The sequence below is a fragment of the Pan troglodytes genome, chromosome 6 (assembly GCF_028858775.2).
Source record: "Pan troglodytes isolate AG18354 chromosome 6, NHGRI_mPanTro3-v2.0_pri, whole genome shotgun sequence".
In the NCBI taxonomy this organism is placed as follows: domain Eukaryota; kingdom Metazoa; phylum Chordata; class Mammalia; order Primates; family Hominidae; genus Pan; species Pan troglodytes.
In genome coordinates this window covers 74846043-74870303 of record NC_072404.2, presented here as the reverse complement: position 1 = coordinate 74870303, position 24261 = coordinate 74846043, and the positions used below count along the sequence as shown (strand labels likewise).

The 24261-nt window shown below is 46.5% G+C and overlaps 1 protein-coding gene and 1 long non-coding RNA gene across 8 annotated transcripts in view; both read right to left on the bottom strand.

The window, feature by feature from the left end:
- Window positions 1–24261, bottom strand: part of LOC744965 (S-adenosyl-L-methionine-dependent tRNA 4-demethylwyosine synthase TYW1) — a 249248-nt gene that overhangs the window by 119953 nt on the left and 105034 nt on the right. For all 7 annotated transcript variants that reach the window (XM_024357846.3, XM_024357847.3, XM_063814309.1 and 4 more), the window contains one exon: window positions 2046–2181. In XM_024357846.3, the coding sequence (XP_024213614.1) occupies window positions 2046–2181 (136 nt within the window). The remainder of the gene's footprint in view (window positions 1–2045; window positions 2182–24261) is intronic.
- Window positions 7012–24255, bottom strand: LOC134810446 (uncharacterized). The gene is made up of 2 exons (XR_010158492.1): window positions 18719–24255; window positions 7012–15390 (listed from the first exon to the last, which is right to left on the bottom strand). It is a non-coding gene; the product is annotated as an uncharacterized LOC134810446 (long non-coding RNA).

The window sequence follows — 24261 nt, the reverse complement described above, 5'->3', positions numbered from 1 at the left end:
GTTTTTTAATAGATATAAAACTTAGGAAGAGAAAAAGGGGCAGCTAATTGTAATCAGAAAAGACTTTGCAGTATGGTAATCACAAAACTGGGTCTAGGAGGTGCACAGAATTTCTACAAGTCAAAGAATGGAAAGAAAGAACATTCCTTCCAAAATCTGGGGAGACAGTAACCGAAGACTCAGAAGGGAGAAGGTGGTGGGTACATATGCAGAAATGGTAACGTAAGCAGGGAAGCATGGCCCTCCTGGGGAATACGGTGAAAAATGAGCCAGGAAATGTACATCGAGGCCAGACAGTGATGGGTTAGGAATGTCAAAGTAAGCGCTGGGCACAGGAGAGAAAGGCAAGTTTTCTGGGACAGTGACTCCCATATCTGGCTGCATACCAAATGACGCCTGGGATGTCTAACAAGCAGATCTCAGATGCCATGAGGACCAGGAAACTGTCATTTTTTTAAGCTCCTGGGGTGATTGTCATTATCAGTCAGATGTCAAGAAGGCATAAAGAACGCTTAGAAAAGTGACAGAAAGGAAGCAAGGAAGGAAGGAAGGAGGATTAATGGAAAAGCAGAACCAGATGGTTACTTTAGGTGAAAAAGAAAAGGAAGGTAAGTATGCCATATGAAAACACACAAGAAAGGCCAAATGTTTGCAGAAAATGACATTCAATGTGAACATTCTGAGGCTATTGATGGCTTAGGAAATGTGGTTCTAGAAATTCAGGAAAATTAACTTCATATTTAAATGTATACTATTTGCAGACCCCCCCTTTTTTTTTTTTTTTTTAGATAGGGGTCTCACTGTCACCCACGCTGGAGTGCAGTGGTGCAATCTCGGCTCACTACAACCTCTGCCTCCCAGGCTCAAGTGATTCTCCCACCTTAGCCTCCTGAGTAGCTGGGACCACAGGTAATTTTTGTATTTTGTTTTTTGGTAGAGACGGGGTTTTGCCATGTTGCCAGGCTGGTCTTGAACTCCTGACCTCAAGTGATCTGCCCACCTTGGCCTCTCAAAGTGCTGGGATTACAGGTGTGAGCTACCACACCTGGCCTGTAGACGCCTCTTTTAAGGTGGTTACGTATAGTCGGTCCTCCATATCTGTGGGCTCCATTTCCACACATTCAACCAACCATGGATGAAAAATATTTGGAAAAAATAAAACAATTAAAAATCACACAAGTATTTAAAATGCAGTATAACAACCACTTACATGGCATTTACATTGTACTACATATTATGAGTAATGTAGAGATGATTTAAAGTATACAGGAAGATAAGTGTAGATTATGTGCAAATACTATGCCATTTTATTTTTATTATTTATTTATTTATTTTTTGAGACAGAGTCTCACTCTGTCACCCAGGCTGCAGTGCAGTGGCATGATCTTGGCTCACTGCAGCCTCCACCTCCCAGGTTCAAGTGATTCTCCTGCCTCAGCCTCCCAAATAGCTGGGATAACAGGTGCATGTCATCACAACTGGCTAATTTTTTGGTATTTCTAGTAAAGATGAGGTCTGACCATGTTGGCCAGGCTGGTCTTGAACTCCTGACCTCAAGTGATCCACCTGCCTCGCCCTCCCAAAGTCCTGGGTTTGCAGGCAGGCATGAACCACCATGCTTGGCCTATGCCATTTTATGTAAACTTGAGCATCTGTGGATTTTGGTACCCATGGGGAGTCCTACGACCAATCTTCCATAGATTCCGGGTTGGGTATCTATGGGGAATTGGTTCCAGGACCAATTGTTATTAACTTTGGGAGTATATATACCTCTCTCCTTAAATGAATAAAAGGCAAATGATACATACAAAGCATTGTGCTACAAACTTAAGAGGAACTCAATAATTATTTAACAAATAGTAAATGTTCAAAATTCCTTGAAGAAGGAAGTCTCTAAAAAGTTGAACGCTGTATTTCATCTTTTTTTATTTTAAAGAGAAAAGAGGAAAAAGTACCTCTGTTCTTTTCTTCCATCTGTCTTTCTTCTTAACTTCAGTACACACCTGAGGGTTGTTTATTTATTTTTAAGATGTCATAATTCTTACCTTGACTGCCAAGGCTTTTAAACTGTCAAGGAATCGCTGCCAGAAATCCTTGAAGAGTGGGCGGTCGATTTTCTTCAGGCTGTCTTTGGTACTGGCATCCACACTGACATACAGCTGAGTAACCGGCTCGAGGTTCCTTAGTAATTTTTTTTTTTTAAAAGAAGAAAGAAAAATTATTCCTCTATCAGGCTTTCCATGATATAAAACCTGCAATCTGTAATAGACATGGGGATTAAACACTTCACTGGGTCTAGAGACTTCCACTTCCCCCAAAAGACTGAACTAATGATTTTAATCATGTGACAAAATGGGACGGCCTCTGGTTATTTTTTAAATGACTGGAAACCATCCCTAATACATTGAAAATATTGAATTACTTAAAATTGGTCCTTCTTCAAATACTAAGTTTGAATGGAAAATAAACAAAATGTGATCTAACTTCAGGTCTGACAGCATCAGCCCAGCACAATTAGAGGGGCTCTCTGATCTAACTTCCCCCCACCCACACACTCTGCCAACCACATGGGGTCTGTGCTGCTGGGCCACCTCCCTCCATCAATCACTGACGGAAGTCTTCTAAGGAACAAGAAACAATCCCAAAAGCTCAGGCCTTATTCAAAGGACGCAGAGTCACACCTATGCTTCCATAAGCGGGACTGGGTTTCATGTCAAGCCTTGGGTGGGCAAACAACGATCCATTTGGGGAACTTCAAGTAGTGCAGACCTAAAACAGTAGAAACCTCATACTTACACAGAAGAAAAAAACGCATTCTTATTTTCCTTGCCTTTACAATCAGTTTCCATGAATACCACTCATCCTCCGCTTCTCTCAAATTCACTGCCTCATTTCATAATTTCATTCCTACCTACTAGATTTCTAGTAGGTCCTTCTTCTAGTAGGTCTTTTCCCCCGGCCCAATCCCCAGACAGGATCTCATTCTCATCCAGGCTGGAGTGCAGTGGCACAATCACAGCTCACTGCAGTCTCAACCTCCCAGGCTCAAGTGACCCTCTTATCTCAGTGTCTCAAGTAGCTGGGACCACATGCATGTGCCACCATACGCGGCTAATTTTTAAAGTTTTTTTTGTAGAGACAGGGGTCCCACTACATTACCTAGGCTGGTCTGGAACTCCTGGGCTCAAGCGATCCACCCACCTCAGCCTCCCAAACTGTTAGAATTAGAGGCGTGAGCCACTGCACCCGACCCTACTAGATTTCTTGCAAGTTATACATTAAACCTAGACTATACTTTTTTTCTTTTCTTTTCTTTTCTTTTTTTTTTGAGATGGAGTCTCCCTCTGCCACCCAGGCTAGAGTACAGTGGTGCAATCTCAGCTCACTGCAACCTCTGCCTCCGGGTTCAAGTGATTCTCCTGCCTCAGTCTCCTAAGTAGCTGGGATTACAAGTGTACCGTGCCACATCCGGCTAATTTTTGTATTTTTAGTAGAGAAGGGGTTTCACTATGTTGGCCAGGCTGGTCTTGAACTCCTGACCTCAGGTGATCCACGCACCTTGGCCTCCCAAAGTGCTGGGATTACAGGCGTGAGCCACTGTGCCTGGCCTAGACTGTACTTTTTCTAAAGCCTCTCCCGTTCTCTCTTCAAATAGGTCTCATAATTCATTCTCTTCAGTAAATTTAGAACTAGAAGAAACAAATTCCCCCTTAATCATCTTCTGATCAAATTCTCCCAATATTCTTTTTCTATAAGGATTCCACAATTTATTCCACATTTCCACCACCTAGAAGTTTTGTGCATTTTTTGTTTCAAAGTCCATGCATTTTTAAAAAATGAAAATATCACTCACATGCCATACAATTCACCACTTTACAATGGTTTATGTGCTTTATATATGTATCAGTAGCAGCCTTATCAATCTTTGAGTATAAGATCTTGAAGAGCAAGAATCCTGTTTTTCTTTTTATCCAGCCACACAGGCAGATATTAAAGCTACTTTTTAGGAGATATTGTTGATTTCAGCAGACAGAATTTTTAAGGGAATATAGGCCAAACAGATGCTTGCAATGATGTGGCTTAGTGATATATAGAAAAATCACAAGTGTCTAGACTTCTATTCACTTCTGTTGAAAGTGGAGAGGCTCTGACCAAATGTAGGACAGAGGTGATTAAGATCCTGGCAGGCTCTCATTGCTTTAATGCCTCTGCAATACCGATATACTAAGGGGATCCTTCAAAGTTCAGGTAATGTGTCACTACTGAGCAAAGCACGTTAATTACTGAAAATGTAAAACAAAAGCATCAGTAATAACAGCATTCTGTCTCATCACCCCTTTGCTGAGTGCCTCTTTAATAAAAGACAAGCTATGCTTCCTTAACTGGACTTCTATTTAAAAAAAAAAAAAAGGACTGTCTTAATGGTTACTGCTGGCTATCATCATCTGATAACTAACAGGACTTTGTCAAAAGCTTCCTGATGCAAAATGAGAACTGCCCTGACCTTTTCACTATGCTTCCATAACTACTTAAGATTATGAACAGCACATTCCAAAGGCCATACTCCTTTTACAAACCTCTATCATTTACAAAATAGGAAGCCCTGGACACTGACACTACCAATAAGGAATTCTAGCCAATACTAGATGTCTGAGATGCTACACTCAAGGAAGTCCAATAAGGAATTCTAGTCAATACCAGATGTCTGAGATGCTGCACTCAAGGAAGTCTACAGATCTCTCGTCAAGGAGCAGAGGAAGAATGGAGAAGAGGAAAAGGTCCCCAGGAATTACAGAGCTCATTTCTAAGGGGCTCAAAATTAGCAAAGAGACTTTTGGAGATATTTTCTGAGCTTTAGGGATCTTATTTCTGCCTCACATTGGTCTCTATTCACCCAGAAGAGATAATGAGGCTCCCAGTAGAGTCACTTATCTGTCTCTATTCTATACAGAGATAACAAATGTTCCCAAAAAGCAAGAGTCTTACATCATCAAAATCATCATAATAATTCCTGTATCTGAGAATCTCAACAGCACTGCTGGGAGTAATTAAAAAGGATATCCTCTGCTCTCCCAAAAACAGACAATATTTAAGATAGACAACCTTAAGCCCAATCCTCTGTACAAATGCCCCAGGATTCTTGATGTGAGTACTGTAAGGACCCTTCATCTTAATTTTAAATCTCTGAGTGAAGAATTATCATATATAAAAATGTGCTGATGAACATAAAAATCCCTCTCCCATGTTGCCTTTCTGTAGAGATTATCAGGCCTCTTTCTACCTTCCAAGGCTCAGAAGGTAGAATGAGGCCTGACATATCTGCAGGAAAAAAAAGGGAGAGAGATTTATGTTTGCAAGAAATTCAAGTAAACAGTGACTTTGAAGCTCCTCCTTGGGATAAAAAAAATAAGCAGAGTAACCCAAACAAGCAATGATATTAAAACCTAAATCTCTAAGACAATCTGAGGCTGTCAGATCAAGCCAAATAGCTCAGGAGGAAGAGGGGAGGAGGGTGAAAGAGAAGGAGAGAATTATTTACCACTCAGCGAGCTGGCACACTCTGCTGTGTGCTTTACCCTTCTTGATCAGTTCACTGAATCCTCACAATAAAACGACCACGCAGTTGCTACTTATGCCCATTTTAGAGACGATGAAGCTGAGGTTCAAAAGGTTAAGTAACGTGTGCAAGGATCTATAAAGAATAAGCATCATGCCGGGCACAGTGGCTCATGCCTGTAATCCCAACACTTTAGGAGGCTGAGACAGGAGGATCACCTGAGGTCAGGAGTTTGAGACCAGCCTGGCCAACATGGTGAAACCCCATCTCTACTAAAAAATACAAAAATTAGCCAGGCATGGTGGCGCACGCCTGTAATCCCAGCTACTCAGGAGGCTGAGGCACAAAAATCACTTAAACCCAGGAGGCGGAGGCTGCATGAGCCGAGATTGTGCCACTGTACTCCAGCCTGGGCAACAGAGCAAGACTCCACATCAAAAAAAAAAAAAAAAAAAGAAAAGAAAAAGAACGAAAGAAAGAAAAGAAAAACAGTAAGTGTCAAGGAGATTCAAGTCCAGAGATGACTCCAGAGCCTTTCTCCTAACTCTGCACCATGATGGCAAAATCCACAGTGTGGCTCAGTGTTCAAGTCACAGCGGTTACATGTAACAAACGGTATTCCATAAATGAAAAATCCAAGAGAATATGGATGACCTGTGAAATGCAGATTCTGACTGCAAAGTCCTAAGAGAAGCCAAAACAACAAGTCCTCAGGAAGAAATTCTGAACTTAATTCTTTTCAGGGGCTTATGCACTTCATTCAACATTTATTCAGGGATTACTATGAACTGGACACTGAGGCCAAGAGGCTCAGCCCTTAATATTTACATTCTGGAGGGAACAGAAGATGGATGAGAGTCCCACCACACAGCGCCATGACTAAGGTGGGGAAAATGTAATGGGTATAAGTGGAGGAGTGAGTTGATTTTGCTTGGCAAAATCATACAAAAGACGTAACAAGGTCAAAGTCAAAGCTGATCTCTGAAGGACACAGAGTTCATCAGGAAGAGAATGAGATCATTTCCAGGGATGTCCGAAGAAGAAATGCAAAGGCCTGCAGCTGTGAGATGCAGCAGGATAAAGGAATCACAAACTATCCCCCATGGTTCTAACATGGCAAATGGAATTCGGGGATGCCTGCAGCCGGGTCTCATGTCCTGCCAGGGTTAGGTTTGGCTTACTGAAGTTTTATGTAGCCAGTGACACAGTCAGATCAGTGCTGATGAAAGTCACGTGGCTCCAGTGTGATGGATGGATTAAAAAGCCAGCACAGCGCACCGTTCTGCATCTGGCTCCCCTGTGCCTCCCACTTATCACCAATCCAACAACCTCTTAACCACAATTTAAAAATCCAAAAAGCTCTAATAACCGAAAGGTTGCTTTTCTAAGTTGGGAGACATACTTACCTCGAAGTAGAATCTGACTTACAAAGCTGTTTGTATTCTTAATTTTTGTTTTGTTTTCTTTTTTTTTTTTTTTTTTTTTAAGACAGAGTCTTGCTCTGTCACCCAGGCTGGAGTGCAGGGGCATGATCTTGGCTCACCACAACCTCCACCTCCCGGGTTCAAGCAACTCTCCTACCTCAGCCTCCCAAGTAGCTGGTTCTACAGGCACGCACCACCACACCTGCCTAATTTTTGTATTTTTAGTGGAGATGGGGTTTCGCCATGTTGGCCAGGCTGGTCTTAAATTCCTGGCCTCAGGTGATCTGCCTGCCTCGGCCTCCCAAAGTACTGGGATTACAGGCGTGAGCCACTGTGCCTGGCCTAATTTTTCCATTTCTGTGACTAAGCATATTTTATTGTAGAACTAATTACATGTGTGTGGCTCTAGGGTGCTGGAGATATACCATAAAATACAGTGGATACACTGTATTGTCTTTCTAAAATTCTGAAACACTTTTGGGCACAAGGGGTAAAAGATTGTGAACTTGTAGAAATCATTCCATATCAATACATAAAGAGCTTCTGCACTTTCTTCTTCTTTTTTTTTTTTTTTTGTCAGACAGAGTCTCGCTCTGTCACCCAGGCTGGAGTGCAATGGCACAATCTTGGCCCACTGCAACCTCTGCCTCCCAGGTTCAAGCGATTCTCCTGCCTCAGCCTCCAGAGTAGCTGGGATTATAGGCACCCACCACCATGCCCAGCCAATTTTTTTGAATTTTTAGTAAAGACAGCGTTTCGCCACGTTGGCCAGGCTGTTCTTGAACTGACTGCAGGTGATCCACCTGGCTCAGCCTCCCAAAGTGCTGGGATTATGGGTGTGAGCCACCACGCCCGGACCTTTCTTTGATTTTCTAACAACTACAGAGAAAGAATGTACTTTGTGATTTCTCTTTGATATTCTGGTTATTTAACAAGTGTGTTGTTTAATTTCCACATATTTGTGAATTTCCCAAATTCTAGTTTGTGAAGTTCTTGATCATTATTTGTTCAAATATTCTTTCTTCTCATTTCTCTCTCTCCTGTCCTTCTGGAATTCCCTTTATAAATATGTTGGCATGCCTGAAGGTGCCCCATGGGTCTCTGAGAGACTTTAGTGATAGTCTATTTGATGAGTCATCATTTTCATACTTTTGTTTCTTTGAAAATGCTTTTCTGGCCAGGTGTGTTGGCTCACGCCTGTAATCCCACCACTTTGGGAGGGCGAGGGGGGCAGATCACTTGAGGTCAGGAGTTCAAGACCATCCTGGCCAACAAGGTGAAACCCTGTCTCTTCTAAAAATACAAAAATTAGCCAGGCATGCCACATGCCTTAATCCCTTGCTGCTCAGGAGGCTGAGGCAGGAGAATTGCTTGAACCCGGGAGGCGGAGGTTGCAGTGAGCTGAGATTGTGCCACTGCACTCTAGCCTGGGTGACAGAGCAAGATTCCGTCTTGGAAAAAAAAAAAGATAAGAAAATGCTTTCCTGTAGTTCTTTGAACACATTTAAAATAGCCAATGTCAAATCTTTGTCTAGTAAGTCCAACATCTAGGCTTCCTTGTAGATGGATTCTATTCTGTTTCCTTTCATGTGTATAGGCCACATTCTTGTTTCTTTGTATATCTTGTCGGTTTCTTTAAACACTAGACATTTTCTTTTTATTTATTTTTTGCGACAAGGTATCACTCTGTCCCCCAGGCTGGAGTGCAGTGGCATGATCATGGCTCACTGCAATCTTGAACTCCTGAGCTCAAGCAACCCTCCCAACTCAGCATCCTCAGTAGCTGGGACTACAGGCATGCACCAAAACACTTGGCTAATGTTTTAATTTTTTGTAGAGACAGGGTCTCACTATGTTGCCCAGGCCAGTCTCAAACTCCTGGCCTCAAACAATCCTCCCGTCCCAGCCTCCCGAAGTTCAAGCGATGACAGACATGAGCCACCACGCCTGGCTATTACTTTAAATATCATTAGTGGCAACTCTGGAAATCAGATACCTCTCAACCCAGGTTTGTTTGGTTTGGTTGGTTACTTTGGTTTTGGGAATATTGTTTTGTTCGTTTCTTGGTTTTCTTTTTTGCTGTTTGTTGTGTTTATTTTTGCTGAAATAATTTGGTAAATTCGATATTCATTGTTGTGTTTGGCCACTGAAGTCTCTGTTTGGTTAGCTTAGTGGTCAGCTCATTAATGGACAGAGATATCCTTAAATGCTTCCAACTGGTAAGCCTCCCAGCCTTTGTCGAGGGGCTCTGTGTTTTTGTTAGGGGATGCCTTCATCACCCAGGCAGGCAGTTTGCAACTCTGCCTTGGTTTTCGCTGCCTGCTTACTCAGTAAGAACCAAAAGCACAGGGCCTTCTCAAGTCTTCTCTGGCATGCCCACAGCCCTGATCGTGTGAGTGGGGTTGGAGATTCCCAGGAATACGATGGAGCTTTTCAAAGTCCCCTATGACATCTCATGGCCCAGCTTTTCCTTTTCCATTTATTGGTGAGCTTCTTGTCTGCCCTAGCTGTTAATGCCACTTGAGGCGGCTTTGTGAAGCTAAACAATCATCTATAATTGTTTAGGAGAAACATCCAAAGGTTTTTTGCACCAGACAAACTTGAGTCACTTCAAATAAAGACAACCCCTGTGAGAGAAAGTTTCCAGGTTTGCCATACAAGTCATATATAATGACAATTTCCAAGGAATGAGACTTTGAAGGAGTTCCCACTCTGTTTTGCCCCCTCCCACAGCGGCCGGGCTGCTGGTTTTTACTGTGGTTGTGAGCTACTGGTTTTCTTTTTTATTTTCTTTTGAAAGGGAGTCTTGCTCTATCCCCCAGGCTGGGGTGCAATGGTGCGATTTCAGTTCACTGCAACCTCCACCTCCTGGGTTCAAGCGATTCTCTTGCCTCAGCCTCCCAAGTAGCTGGGATTACAGGTGCCCGCCACCACACCCGGCTAATTTTTGTATTTCAGTTGAGACAGGGTTTCACTATGTAGGTCAAGCTGGTCTTGAACTCCTGACCTCAAATGATCCGCCCGCCTCAGCCTCCCAAAGTGCTGGGATTACAGGGGTGAGCCACTGCTCCCAGCCGAGCTACTGGTTTTCAAGGCTAGGGAAAGTGAGAATGGAATAGAACGAGTTAACATCACAAAGCTCTTTTTTCTTACTGAGATGCAACCATTTTTTCGTGAATATATGCTCCCCACATTGTTGCATGCCTTTGGTTAATTTCCACAGGTAAAAAAAGTCGCTTGTGATCATTTTTGCCAGTATTCTCATTGTTTTCACAGAGAAACAAGATTTTTAAGGTCTGTGCTCTGCTATTTCTGCTGACATCCAACCCACATATTTTGTTTTCTTATCTATCATCATTCATCAATATATTTTCTTTTTTTTTTTTTTTTTTTTGAGACGGAGTCTCGCTCTTTTGCCGAGGCCAGAGTGCAGTGGCACTATCTCGGCTCACTGCAAGCTCTGCCTCCCGGGTTCACACCATTCTCCTGCCTCAGCCTCCCGAGTAGCTGGGACTACAGGTGCCCGCCACTGCGCCCGGCTAATTTTTTTGTATTTTTAGTAGAGACAGGGTTTCACCGTGTTAGCCAGGATGGTCTCGATCTCCTGACCTCGTGATCCGCCCGCCTCGGCCTCCCAAAGTGCTGGGATTACAGGCGTGAGCCACCGCACTCGGCCTCATCAATATATTTTCTATTTTCACTGTAACTTCTTTTTGACCCACAAGTAAATAAGAAGTGTGTTGCTTAAATTCCAGAATATTCTAATTATCTCTTGGTATTGGTTTCTAGTTTAATTCCATTGTGTTCAGATATCATGCTCTATACAATTTCGACCCTGTTTTGAAATGTCTATAATGTTCAGCAAATGGCCATTTGGTAATTTTTCTGTGAACAAGTTCTGTGCTCTTGAAAAGAATCTGTATTCAGACCAGACACGGTGGCTCATGCCTGTAATCCCAGCACTTTGGGAGGCCAAGGCGGGCAAAGCAGCTGAGGTCAGGAGTTTGAGACCAGCCTGGCCAACATGGTGAAACCCCATTTCTCTCAGAAAATAAAAAAATTAGCCAGTGTGGTAGCACGCGCCGGTATTCCCAGCTACTGGGGATGGTGAGGTGGGAGAATCACTTGAACTCAAAAGGCAGCGGCTGCAGTGAGCCAAGATTGCACCACTGCACTCCAGGCTGGGTGACAGGGTGAGACCCTGTCTCAAAAAAAAAAAAAAAGAAAAAAGAAAAAATCTGTATTCCAAAGTTACTGGTTGGAATGCTCTATTTCTGTGATATAGGTTAAATTTGTTAATTCCATTGTTCAAATCTTTAATACTCCTACTAATTTTATCAGTTTGAGAGAAATCAGTTAAAAATCTACTACTGTTCCTCACCCTTTGTAGTCTGTCAATCTTGAGACTATATTATTCAGTGTTAAAAATTTTGAGTTGTTATATGATTTTATGTTTCTGGTGGGCTTAACGTTTTATTATTAAGAAATGTCCATCTTGTCTGGGCGCAGTAGCTCATTCTTGTAATCCCAGCACTCTGGGAGGCCAAGGCAGGCAAATCACTTGAAGTCAGGCATTTGAGACCAGCCTGGCCAACATGGTGAAACCCTGTCTCTACTATAAATACAAAAATTAGCTGGGCATGGCGGTGCATGCCTGTAATCCCAGATACTCGGGAGGCTGAGGCATGAGAATTGCTTGAACCTGGGAGGTGCAGGTTGTAGTGAGCCCAGATCGCACCACTGCACTCCAGCATAGGAGACAGAATGAGACTCTATCTTAAAAAAAAAAAAAAAAGTCCATCTTGGCCAGGCATGGTGGCTCCCACCTGTAATCCCAGCACTTTGGGAGGCCAGGGTGGGAGGATCACTTGAGCACAGGAGTTCAAGACCAGCCTGGCCAATATAATGGGACCCTGTCTCTGAAGAAAAAAAAAAAAAAAGTCAATCTTATCTCAAGTAACAGGTTTTGCCTTAAAGTATATTTTGACCAACATTACTTAGCCTGCCTTGCCAAAGGTGAAACTTCCATGTTTCATGTCTTATCTCACATACTCGCAATGCCACCATAAGGCAGTCATTATTATTATTATCATTTTACAAATGAGGAAAGCGGGTACTGAAAAGTTATCCTCCAACATCAGAAAGACACCAGGAGATCCAGTCAAGATTCAAACCTAGATCGTTTCTAGCCCACAGCCCAAGATTTTTGCCACCTCTCTGCACTTTCTCTCTCTCTCTTTAGCCCATCCAGACATGCATGTTTCAGAAAAATATTCCATGAATTCAAAGACAGGAGAGAAAATTAGATTTTAAACTTCATATGTTTAGTGCAAACAAGATAGGCTGGGGGTCGGGGAACTTCTATTGAAAGAATCAGGCCGTATTTACTTCTACTGAAACTTCTATTGAAAGACTCAGGCAGTATTTACTTCTATTGCAAGAAACTTCTATTGAAAGAATCAGGCAATATTCAATCTTCATTTCATTGTAGCTGTTTTCTGGAACCATTTTGAGCTAACACATACAAGAAAACTGCATGTTTATTAAACTTCACTCATCTCTTCAAACATATACTATGCACCTAACACGTAAAGAGACATCCAGTTTATAGAGGTTCTCTAAAAGATGGGGTGAATGTCTCAGCAAAAACTAAAGAAAACAAAACACAAAGCAAACAAAACAGAAATACAGAAGTAGCAGAGGAAAGAGAATAAAGTTCCTACATAGTTTCAATGAAAAGGTGTTCGAAAGTAAACGTACACAGGGATGAAATTTGGGAGCAGGAGGTGAGTCTGAGAAGTTAATCATGTCATAGTTAAATGCTGAACACAGCTCTGTCTTCTTATGATAAACCTGCTAGCAGCCAAAAAGCTTTAGATTTACAGTACTCACCAAAAAAGAGCTATGAGATTCTAAATGTAAATTTTAAAATAATGTAAAATAGATGATTATGATACATAACAGTTAACGTGGACTAAATATGAAAATAAGAGTTTGTAAGTCTACAAATGACTACAAATTTGACTCTGAACTCTGGCACACTCATGAAGTGGGAGATGCTGTTACAGGATTCAAATGTCCACAAGATAAGAACAAACCAGTTCTCTGAGGTTCCTCAGAGGGAAGAAGCTATTCAGTGTTGGGAAACATCCTCCTCAACAACTTCCTTGCCTTACAACACGATGCCATACAGAGATCTGCTTTTACAAGGTGTCGTCAGCATTACAGCGTGGAGCTATGTATAAGAAATGACTCCATGGAGTCTTCCATCGCAGCAATAACATCAGCTGTGATGCACCTCTCTAGGACTGCAAAGCTGAATGCACAGATGGTACAGTGTTCTGGAACAAAGTTCTAAACTCACATGTCTACAGGGACCAAGGAAATAATGTGAGTCAAGTAAGCCACTTTTAAGACGGAAAAGAATTCTTTGTGTATCAAAATGCGGATTGCATATGAAACATACATGAATATTCTCTCCAGCCAGGCACAGTGGCTCACGCCTGTAATCCCAGCACTTTGGGAGGCCAAGGTGGGCGGATCACCTGAGGTCGGGAGTTTGAGACCAGCCTGACCAACATGGAGAAACCCCGTCTCTACTAAAAATACAAAATTAGCCGGGTGTGGTGGCAAATGCCTGTAATCCCAGCTACCTGGGAGGCTGAGGCAGGAGAATCACTTGAACCCGGGAAGTGGAGGTTGTGGTGAGCCGAGATCGCACCAGTGTACTCCAGCCTGGGCAACAAGAGCAAAACTCCTCCATCTCCAAAAAAAAAAAAAAAAAAAAGAATATTCTCTCCTCTCTCAAAAGTTCTTTGTGTACCAAAATGCAGACTGCATATGAAACACACAAGAATATTCTCTCCTTACTCAAAGTGATATGCTTTCTTCCATTTTTCTGGGACTATGTGGCCTCTCAGTCTACCTTTCATTATTTCACTTTTTTAGAAATGGTGACAGGAATTTCTCTGCTATAAGAAAATCAACCGTGCAATTCCTCTGACAAGTGGCAGATGACACTCAGCCTCAGGGCTGAAGAAACAGCAAGACGGGAGGAGTGTGGGAAACTGAAAACCACAGGGCTTCCTGGAAAAGATAAGCACTCCTTGGCTCTTGACAACTTTTGCCAGATCATCTTTTCAAAGTCAAAAGTCCAGATTTTATGTAAAACCTCTTGGTTTTTCAATGTTGGCTCCAAAAAAAAGTGATAAACAGGCTGTAGGAAAAGCAAAACCTACTTCTTATCAACGGAGGGCTTGAGACCTCTGGGCTTAAGGAGAAAATGGATTGCATATCATCTGGGCTATTCACATAATTATAATCATCAACTGAGTTTCTGAAGAATACTGAGCCCCAGTAGGTTCAAGGTTATACTCCTTGACAAGTGTGGTCTGTTGTGCTGTATGTAGACTGTAAATGTGGCCATCGACTCCTCCTGTCCCAGTACCCAAGTGCCCCTGCCCTGTAGATCTGAGTGCCTTCTCATTGACTTGAAGCTCCACCGTGTGACTAGCTTTGGTCCATGGGAAGTGAGCAAATGTGATACAAGCAAAGGCTTGAAAGATGCTCGTGCATTGGGGCTTGCCCCCCTCGCTGCTCTTTGAAACCCTGCCACCCTGTGATAAAGTGCAGCATAGCTGCTGGGGGATGAGAGGCCATGTGAATAGAGGCCCCTGGGCCCCAGCCCAGCCCATCATCAACCAGCAAAGTCACCCAAGACCAAAAGACTTCCAGGCTGATCTGAAGAATTATGAGCTAAATAAATTAATGTTAGTTAGTTTGAGGTGGGTGGTTGCAGCAAAAGAGAACTGACACATATTAAAATATATCAGTACCTTCCTATCAAGAAATGGCTTTTTTCTTGTCTAATCACCACCAGGCCTATTAACATGAAGTGTGTTACACATTCTTGTCACTTTTATTAACCTCTGTTTTGACAAAAGCATACAGCTACTCAGAGAGCAAAAGCTTTCTCATTTGCCTAAGGTGTTTGCTTCTACACAGCATCCACAATAAATACCTGGCTCTCCCAAAAGTCCTGGTGGACCACTCACTGTGAAAACTCCTCTAAGGGGCAGAACTGTCAGTAAAGAGTCTGATATAATCTGGCTCTGTCCCCACCCAAATCTCATGTTGAATTCATAATCCTCAATGTTGGAGGAGGGGCCTGGTGGGAGATGGCTGGGTGATGGGGACTTCCCCCTTGCTGTTCTCGTGATAATGAGTAAGTTCTCACGAGATCTGGTTGTTTAAAAGTGTGTAACATTTCCCTTCCCCCTTCATTCTCTTCCTCCTGCTGTGTGAAGATGTGCCTGCTTTCCCCTTTGCCTTCCGCCATGATTTTAAGTTTCCTGAGGCCTCCCCTGCCGTGCTTCCTGTACAACCCACAGAACTGTGAGCCAATTAAACCTCTTTTCTTTTTTTTTATTTAAAGTAGTCTTTTTTTTTTTTTTCTTTTTTATTGATCATTCTTGGGTGTTTCTCGCAGAGGGGGATTTGGCAGGGTCACAGGACAATAGTGGAGGGAAGGTCAGCAGATAAACAAGTGAACAAAGTTCTCTGGATTTCCTAGGCAGAGGACCCTGCAGCCTTCCGCAGTGTTTGTGTCCCTGGGTACTTGAGATTAAGGAGTGGTGATGACTCTTAATGAACATGCTGCCTTCAAGCATCTGTTTAACAAAGCACATCTTGCACCGCCCTTAATCCATTCAACCCTGAGTGGATACAGCACATGTTTCAGAGAGCACAGGGTTGGGGGTAAGGTCACAGATCAACAGGATCCCAAGGCAGAAGAATTTTTCTTAGTACAGAACAAAATGAAAAGTCTCCCATGTCTACCTCTTTCTACACAGACACGGCAACCATCCGATTTCTCAATCTTTTCCCCACCTTTCCCCCCTTTCTATTCCACAAAACCGCCATTGTCCTCATGGCCTGTTCTCAATGAGCTGTTGAGTACACCTCCCAGATGGGGTGGTGGCCGGGCAGAGGAGCTCCTCACTTCCCAGTAGGGGCGGCCGGGCAGAAGCGCCCCTCACCTCCCGGACGGGGCGGCTGGCCGGGCGGGGGGCTGACCCCCCAACTCCCTCCCGGACAGGGCGGCTGGCCGGGCAGAGGGGGTCCTCACTTCCCAGTAGGGGCGGCCGGGCAGAGGCGCCCCTCACTTCCCCGACGGGGCGGCTGGCCCGGCGGGGGGCTGACCCCCCCACCTCCCTCCCAGAGGGGGCGGCTGGCCGGGCAGAGGGGCTCCTCACTTCCCAGTAGGGGCGGCCGGGCAGAGGCACCCCTCACCTCCCGGACAGGGCGGCTGGCCGGGCGGGGGGCTGACCCCCCCACCTCCCTCCCGGACGGGGCGGCTGGCCGGGCGGGGGGCTGACCCCCCCCACCTCCCTCCCGGACGGGGCGGCTGGCCGGGCGGGGGGCTGACCCCCCCCACCTCCCTCCCGGACGGGGCGGCTGGCCGGGCGGGGGGCTGACCCCCCCCCACCTCCCTCCCGGACGGGGCGGCTGGCCGGGCGGGGGGCTGACCCCCCCCACCTCCCTCCCGGACGGGGCGGCTGGCCGGGCGGGGGGCTGACCCCCCCCACCTCCCTCCCGGACGGGGCGGCTGGCCGGGCGGGGGGCTGACCCCCCCCACCTCCCTCCCGGACGGGGCGGCTGGCCGGGCGGGGGGCTGACCCCCCCCACCTCCCTCCCGGACGGGGCGGCTGGCCGGGCGGGGGGCTGACCCCCCCCACCTCCCTCCCGGACGGGGCGGCTGGCCGGGCGGGGGGCTGACCCCCCCCACCTCCCTCCCGGACGGGGCGGCTGGCCGGGCGGGGGGCTGACCCCCCCCACCTCCCTCCCGGACGGGGCGGCTGGCCGGGCGGGGGGCTGACCCCCCCCACCTCCCTCCCGGACGGGGCGGCTGGCCGGGCGGGGGGCTGACCCCCCCCACCTCCCTCCCGGACGGGGCGGCTGGCCGGGCGGGGGGCTGACCCCCCCCACCTCCCTCCCGGACGGGGCGGCTGGCCGGGCGGGGGGCTGACCCCCCCACCTCCCTCCCGGACGGGGCGGCTGGCCGGGCAGAGGGGCTCCTCACTTCCCAGAAGGGGCGGCCGGGCAGAGGCGCCCCTCACCTCCCGGATGGGGCGGCTGGCCAGGCGGGGGGCTAACCCCCCCACCTCCCTCCCGGACGGGGCGGCTGGCCGGGCAGAGGGGCTCCTCACTTCCCAGAAGGGGCGGCCGGGCAGAGGCGCCCCTCACCTCCCGGATGGGGCGGCTGGCCAGGCAGGGGGCTAACCCCCCCACCTCCCTCCCGGACGGGGCGGCTGGCCGGGCCGGGGGCTGACCCCCCCACCTCCCTCCCAGACAGAGCGGCTGGCCGGGCAGAGGGGCTCCTCACTTCCCAGTAGGGGCGGCCGGGCAGAGGCGCCCCCCCCACCTCCTGGACAGGGCGGCTGGCCGGGCAGGGGGCTGATCCCCCCACCTCCCTCCCGGACGGGGCGGCTGGCCGGGCGGGGGTCTGACCCCCCCACCTCCCTCCCGGATGGGGCGGCTGGCCGGGAGGGGGGCTGACCCCCCCACCTCCCTCCCGGACGGGGCGGCTGGCCGGGCAGAGGGGCTCCTCACTTCCCAGTAGGGGCGGCCGGGCAGAGGCACCCCTCGCCTCCCGGACGGGGCAGCTGGCCAGGCGGGGGGCTGACCCCCCCACCTCCCTCCCGGACGAGGCGGCTGGCCGGGCAGAGGGGCTCCTCACTTCCCGGTAGGGGCAGCCGGGCAGAGGTGCCCCTCACCTCCCGGACGGGGCGGCTGGCCAGGCGGGGGGCTGACCCCCCCACCTCCCTCCCAGACGAGGAGGGAGGACGCTCCTCACTTCTCAGACGGGGTGGCTGCCGGGCGGAGGGGCTCCTCACTTCTCAGACGGGGCGGTTGCCAGGCAGAGGGTCTCCTCACTTTTCAGACAGGGCGGCCGGACAGAGACGCTCCTCACATCCCGGACGGGGCGGCAGGGCAGAGGTGCTCCCCACATCTCAGACGATGGGCGGCCGGGCAGAGACGCTCCTCACTTCCCAGATGTGATGGCGGCCGGGAAGAGGCGCTCCTCACTTCCTAGATGGGATGGCGGCCGGGCAGAGACGCTCCTCACTTTCCAGACTGGGCAGCCAGGCAGAGGGGCTCCTCACATCCCAGACGATGGGCAGTCAGGCGGAGACGCTCCTCACTTCCCAGACGGGGTGGCTGCCAGGCAGAGGCTGCAATCTCGGCACTTAGGGAGGCCAAGGCAGGCGGCTGGGAGGTGGTTGTAGCGAGCCGAGTTCACGCCACTGCACTCCAGCCTGGGCGCCATTGAGCACTGAGTGAACGAGACTCCGTCTGCAATCCCGGCACCTCGGGAGGCCGAGGCTGGCGGATCACTCGCGGTTAGGAGCTGGAGACCAGCCCAGCCGACACATCGAAACCCCGTCTCCACCAAAAAAATACGAAAACCAGTCAGGCGTGGCAGCGCACGCCTGCAATCGCAGGCACTCGGCAGGCTGAGGCAGGAGAATCGGGCAGGGAGGTTGCAGTGAGCTGAGATGGCAGCAGTACCGTCCAGCTTCGGCTCGGCATCAGAGGGAGACCGTGGAAAGAGGGGAGAGGGGAGAGGGGGGAGGGGGGAGGGGGGAGGGGAGAGGGGAGAGGGGAGAGGGGAGAGGGGAGAGGGAGCTCTATCTACCACACAGTCCTTCTCTGAATATCCACAACAAATCTAAACCTCTTTTCTTCACAAATTACCCAGTCTCAGTTAATTCCTTATGGCAATGCGAGAACAGACTAATACACAGTTACATGCTTTGGAGCTGGAGGGAAGACTGAAACCCTTTTAGGGAAAGGTTTAATACCCTGAAAAAGCCACTAGCCTGAATATAATACAGACAATTGACAAAGTCTAGATTCCCCTGAAAAGATACCAGAGTACAGGTGGTATTGCAGTTACTTAGAAAAAGAAATTCTAATTAAAAAAATAAAAAATAAATAGGCCACCCAACCACCCAGAGAACATTATTACTTCCTAGTGTGTGTGTAAGGTCAAAAGCCCCTCCCAGGTTTAAAATAAACCTATTGACTGTCAAGCTGCCCTTCTTGTTTCTCTCTTCTTTCTTTAATTCTTACAGTGTGCTCAAAGATGACATGGCTGCAAGAGGCTCAGCAAATAGCTGAACTTGTTGACTTGCTGTATGAGCTGACTTGCTGTATAGAATTAGCATTATCAACATTAAAGGAAACTTCCAAAATACATGGCCTCTGTGTTCTATTAGTTAATCTACAGCCTTATTTTTCTGAAAGAAACTAAGACACCAGAGACAACTGGTATTTTGATTCCTCCTATTCACAGAAATAAGTAAGATTATCTCCTCTTAGAAAACTTTTTCTTTCTGTTTTCTCTTGGGATATGGGGGTTGGCAGGGAGCGTCCTTAGTTTAATTCAGAGAGGCCTCAAGTCCTGAAAGTATTAGTTTAAAAGTAAAGGCTGTCTGAAGACTATCTTGTTTCACTACTCTATAGCCCAGAGTGTTTGAAACTTGTGGTTTTATGACACGTCATAATATCTAGCATGGCAATCCTAATCATTTTGTTTTTGAAGTTTTTTCTAGATAATTCAAATCTTTCATTGGGAAAATGTGGGGCTAGGAGGGTTGTCTTATACTTAGGACTTCCTAACATTTGGACACACATTATTCCCAAGCCAGGAGGACTGCTCTGTTTCAGAAAAAGGTAAGCTGAAAGATTATGTCCTCAACCCATGTCTACCAGAGTTCCATTATCAGAAATTCTTCCCATATCCAAGCAGTAATCTGTAGATCTCAGACTTGCTTTTGTTCTTCTCTTTCTAGATAGGTATTTCAACGGATAACAAAGACATGCCCACTTTTTGAGATCTGAATCTAGAATGGCTACTTTCTACATATTCTGTCTTGTTCCAGGGAAGGACATACCCTAAAAAATGCAACACAATTTGCCTGCTTATTCCCTGAAGCACAGCACCCTTCATATTAGGAGCTTCAAGGATGCTTTAAAAATCCAAAAGCGTGGCCGGGCGTGATGGCTCACGCCTGTAATCCCAGCACTTTGGGAGGCCAAGGCGGGCGGATCACGAGGTCAGGAGATCGAGACCATCCTGCTAACACGGTGAAACCCGTCTCTACTAAAAATACAAAAAATTAGCTGGGCGTGGTGGTGGGTGCCTGTAGTCCCAGCTACTCGGGAGGCTGAGGCAGGAGAATCACTTGAACCCTGGAGGCGGAGCTTGTAGTGAGCCGAGATGGCGCCACTGCACTCTAGCCTGGGTGACGGAGCGAGACTCCATCTCAAAAAAAAAAAAAAAAAAATTCCAAAAGCGTAACCTCTATTTCCTAAGCATTCCTTCTTTCTTGATGATTCCTGATAGAGTAAACCCATCCACTTTTTAAACTCTCATTTTCAGGATCAGAGAAATTTGCTCATCTTCCTATTAGCCCAATCCTGCCACCTTACTTCTTCCTTTTTGTCTCCCTCCTCATTTCCCAGTCAGGTTTAGTAAATGAAGAATTATTTCTTTGGAATCATATGCCATCCTATCTCATTTGTTTGTTGAAGATGGCAATCAAGGCTAGTACGAACATCTTGTCGTATTCCACAATCCCTCTGCAGGCCTGAGAAGACTCACCAGCAAGAGAGGGAAAGAGAGACTCGATAACATCTACCAAATGTGGCCGGCATTTTGTTGGACGTTTTCGGGTAAATATCTTATATCATACTCTATAATTTTCCTCAATCCATGATGGCAGTCACAGACAATTCCATTCATGATCAAACAATGAAACATCTTCTCTGGTTATCATTTTGCAAAAAATTTCTATATCCTACTACTAACAGATTCCATTCTTTTGGGGGATATATGCCTTTAATTTAAGACAGACTCCCTTTTTTTATGCATATACCCCAAACACCATTCTATCCCAATGTCCCCCACATGAGCCATGTGAAAATTCAGGAATTTAAAACCCAACTAAAGTTTAAAAACAGAAATGGCAACCCTATGTAAAATAGACACATTGACTTTTTAAAAACATTTTAACTTCACCTTTTTATACAACTTCAAAACGTAATACCTTAGATATCTTTATGACAATACACTGATTTTCATATTATTGCCTGGTAGCTAATAATTTTAATCAACTCTTCGATTTCCTACGACATTAAATTTCCGGCTGGGCTCAGTGGTTCACGCCTGTAATCCCAGCACTTTGGGAGGCCGAGGCAGGTGTATCACTTGAGGTCAGGAGTTTGAAACCAGCCTGACCAACATGGTGAAACCCCATCTTTTAGCTGGTGTGGTGGTGTGCGCCTGTAGTCCCAGCTACTGGGGAGACTGAGGCAGGAGAATCGCTTGAATCTGGGAGGCGGAAGTTGCAGTGAACCAAGATTGTGCCACTGCACTCCAGCCTGGGCGACAAAGCTAGACTTTGTCTCAAAAATAAATAAATAAATATTTCAAGCTGACTCTGCGTGTGCGAATGTATGTGATCAATCTTTCTAGAAATAACCGTCATCTTAATTTTTTGCAAATATTTTCACCTTTTTTCACATCTTTGACAGAGCAGGAGCACCGTCATCTCGGATAAACCCCGCCACTTTAAGTTCCACCTCCCTTTCTAGCTTCACGCATTCAAGGAAATCACTTCCAACTACAAGCAGCCAGAAACAGCAGACAGTAAAACACAGATAAGACTCCTGGGGCACAGAGGGAGGTAAGGGAAAAGTCTCTTGGGTAACTGCCAAACTTCACCCTCATACACTGGGCCCCAGTAAAACAGTGGGCCTTAATAAGCACATTCCTTTCCGTTCAGGTGCACTAAGATAGGGCAGCTAAAAGCAGACTCAGGGGTATGCCTGCGGCTGCAGAAAGAGGTATGGGAACAGACACACACCACCTCTCCCTCCCACATAAGCACAACAAAGAGACACAGAAGCAGTACAGGCTTCTGATAAACTCACCCGCCCTAAATCCTTGAAAACTCTTAGTCTGTAACAGAGTGTGGCTTCTGACCTAACTCAGTCAGAAGTCCCTCCCAGGTTCAGAATAAACCTGTTAACTGTTAAGCAGCCCTTCGTGTTTCTCTCCTCTTTCTTTAACTCTTTTTTTTTTTTTTTTTTTTTTTGCTCTGTAGCCCAGGCTGGAGTGCAGTGGCGTGATCTTGGCTCACTGCAAGCTCCGCCTCCCAGGTTCTCGCCATTCTCCTGCCTCAGCCTCCCGACTAGCTGGGACTACAGACAACTGCCACCATGCCTGGCTTATTATTATTATTATTATTATTTGTATTTGTATTTTTAGTAGAGACGGGGTTTCACCATGTTAGCCAGGATGGTCTCAATCTCCTGACCTCGTGATCCACCCGTCTCGGCCTCCCAAAGTGCTGGGATTACAGGTGTGAGTCACCGCGCCCTGCCCCTTTAATTCTTACAATCTTATACTTTATTGGCCAGTGTTTACGAAACAAACTTGAATTCAAAAAGATCTTTTTTTTTTCCTATTTCCCCAATATTTCACTACCCATGTACTGAGCACCTTTAGTGCGCCAGGCAAAAAATGCACCGAGATAAATAAGCAGAGGTCTTGACCTCAAGGAACTTGCAGTCTAATTGGGGAAAACACCAATACATAACAGATGAGTAAATTTTATAATACTTTTGGTGTTACAGCATGTGCCTAGTCCCAGTATGACACAAAAACAGATCATTTCCCCAGAGGCCCCAGGAGATGCCTTTGATCATCCCTATAAGGAGAGCCCTCCCTTAAGTCATCCAACCCAACCTCATCATCCTACCACCTAAACCTGACCCTTCCTTACAAGAGCCCTCTGCTGTTATGGGGCCCCATAATCCTAGCAATCAACATGGCTGGAACCCTCAGTGTAATTACCTAGTCCTCTTCTCCGCTAGCCTCTCAAAGCCATACAAGCAGTTTGCCAATCATACCTAGCAATCCTTCAATAGCATTTTTTTTTTTTTGAGTCAGAGTTTCACTCTTGTTGCCCAGGCTGGAGTGCAATGGTGCGATCTCGGCTCACTGAAACCTCCGCCTCCCGGGTTCAAGTGATTCTCCTGCCTCAGCCTCCCGAGTAGCTGGGATTACAGGCATGCACCATCATGCCCAGCTAATTTTGTATTTTTAGTAGAGACGGGGTTTCCCCATGTTGGTCAGACTGGTCTTGAACTCTCAACCTCAGGTGATCCACCAGCCTCAGTCTCCCAAAGTGCTGGGATGACAGGCATGAGCCACCACGCCTGGCTTAACAGCATCTTTTTTAAGACTCCCTCATTCACACTGACTTGCTTCCACCCTTATAACTCTGACCTAAGCAAACACCATAATCTCCTATCTAGGTTCCTGCTGCTTCTTGTCTCCCCAGTTGCATACCATGCCAGCAGACTGCTCTGCAGGAAACAAGATCTTTCCAAAGGACCGCATTTGAAGTCCTAGACCATCTAATCCCAACCTTTCTAACTTGACTTCCACCTGCCACTCTCTTTCACACATTCTGTGGTCTAAATAAACTACACTTACATAATGGTTATCACAAATACCCCAACTCCATGTCTTTCTCAGGAAGTTCCTTATTAACAACAATATAGTTTCCAGCCTTCTCAAGTACCAATCCCAGACATAAAGATAAAAATTAGGCCAGGCGCAGTGGCTCACACTTGTAATGCCAGCACTTTCAGAGGCTGAGGCAGGAGGATCACTTGAGGTAAGGAGTTCAAGACCAGTTTGGCCAACATGGTGAAAGCCCATCTCTATTAAAAAATAAAATAAAAAAATTAGCTGGGCATGGTGCCAGGTGCCTGTAGACCCAGCTACTCAGGAGGCTGAGACAGGAGAATCACTTGAACCTGGGAGGCGGAGGTAGCCGTGAGCCATGATCACGCCACTGCACTCAAGCCGGGGAGACAGAGTGAGACTCCGACTCAAAAAAAAAAAAAATTAAATGACAGCTTCTCTGGTAAGTTTTACCCTGCCTCTCCCATTTGGAAAAAAAAAATTCATTCTCTTTTGAATTCCCCTAGCGACGTATCTGTGCCTCTAGTCTTTTTACTAATGTTGTTGTGCCTAATAGAACAGATTTTGAAGAGCAGGACCATCTTCACCTCCCAAAGCCCAACATTTGTATGTAGTAAGTAATCAATAAATCCTATTTGATTGCATTAATGCCTATTAGTTTTACTTTGCAGTGAAACATAGATTCAAGCAGCATCTCTCCATAGGCTGGAGAACTC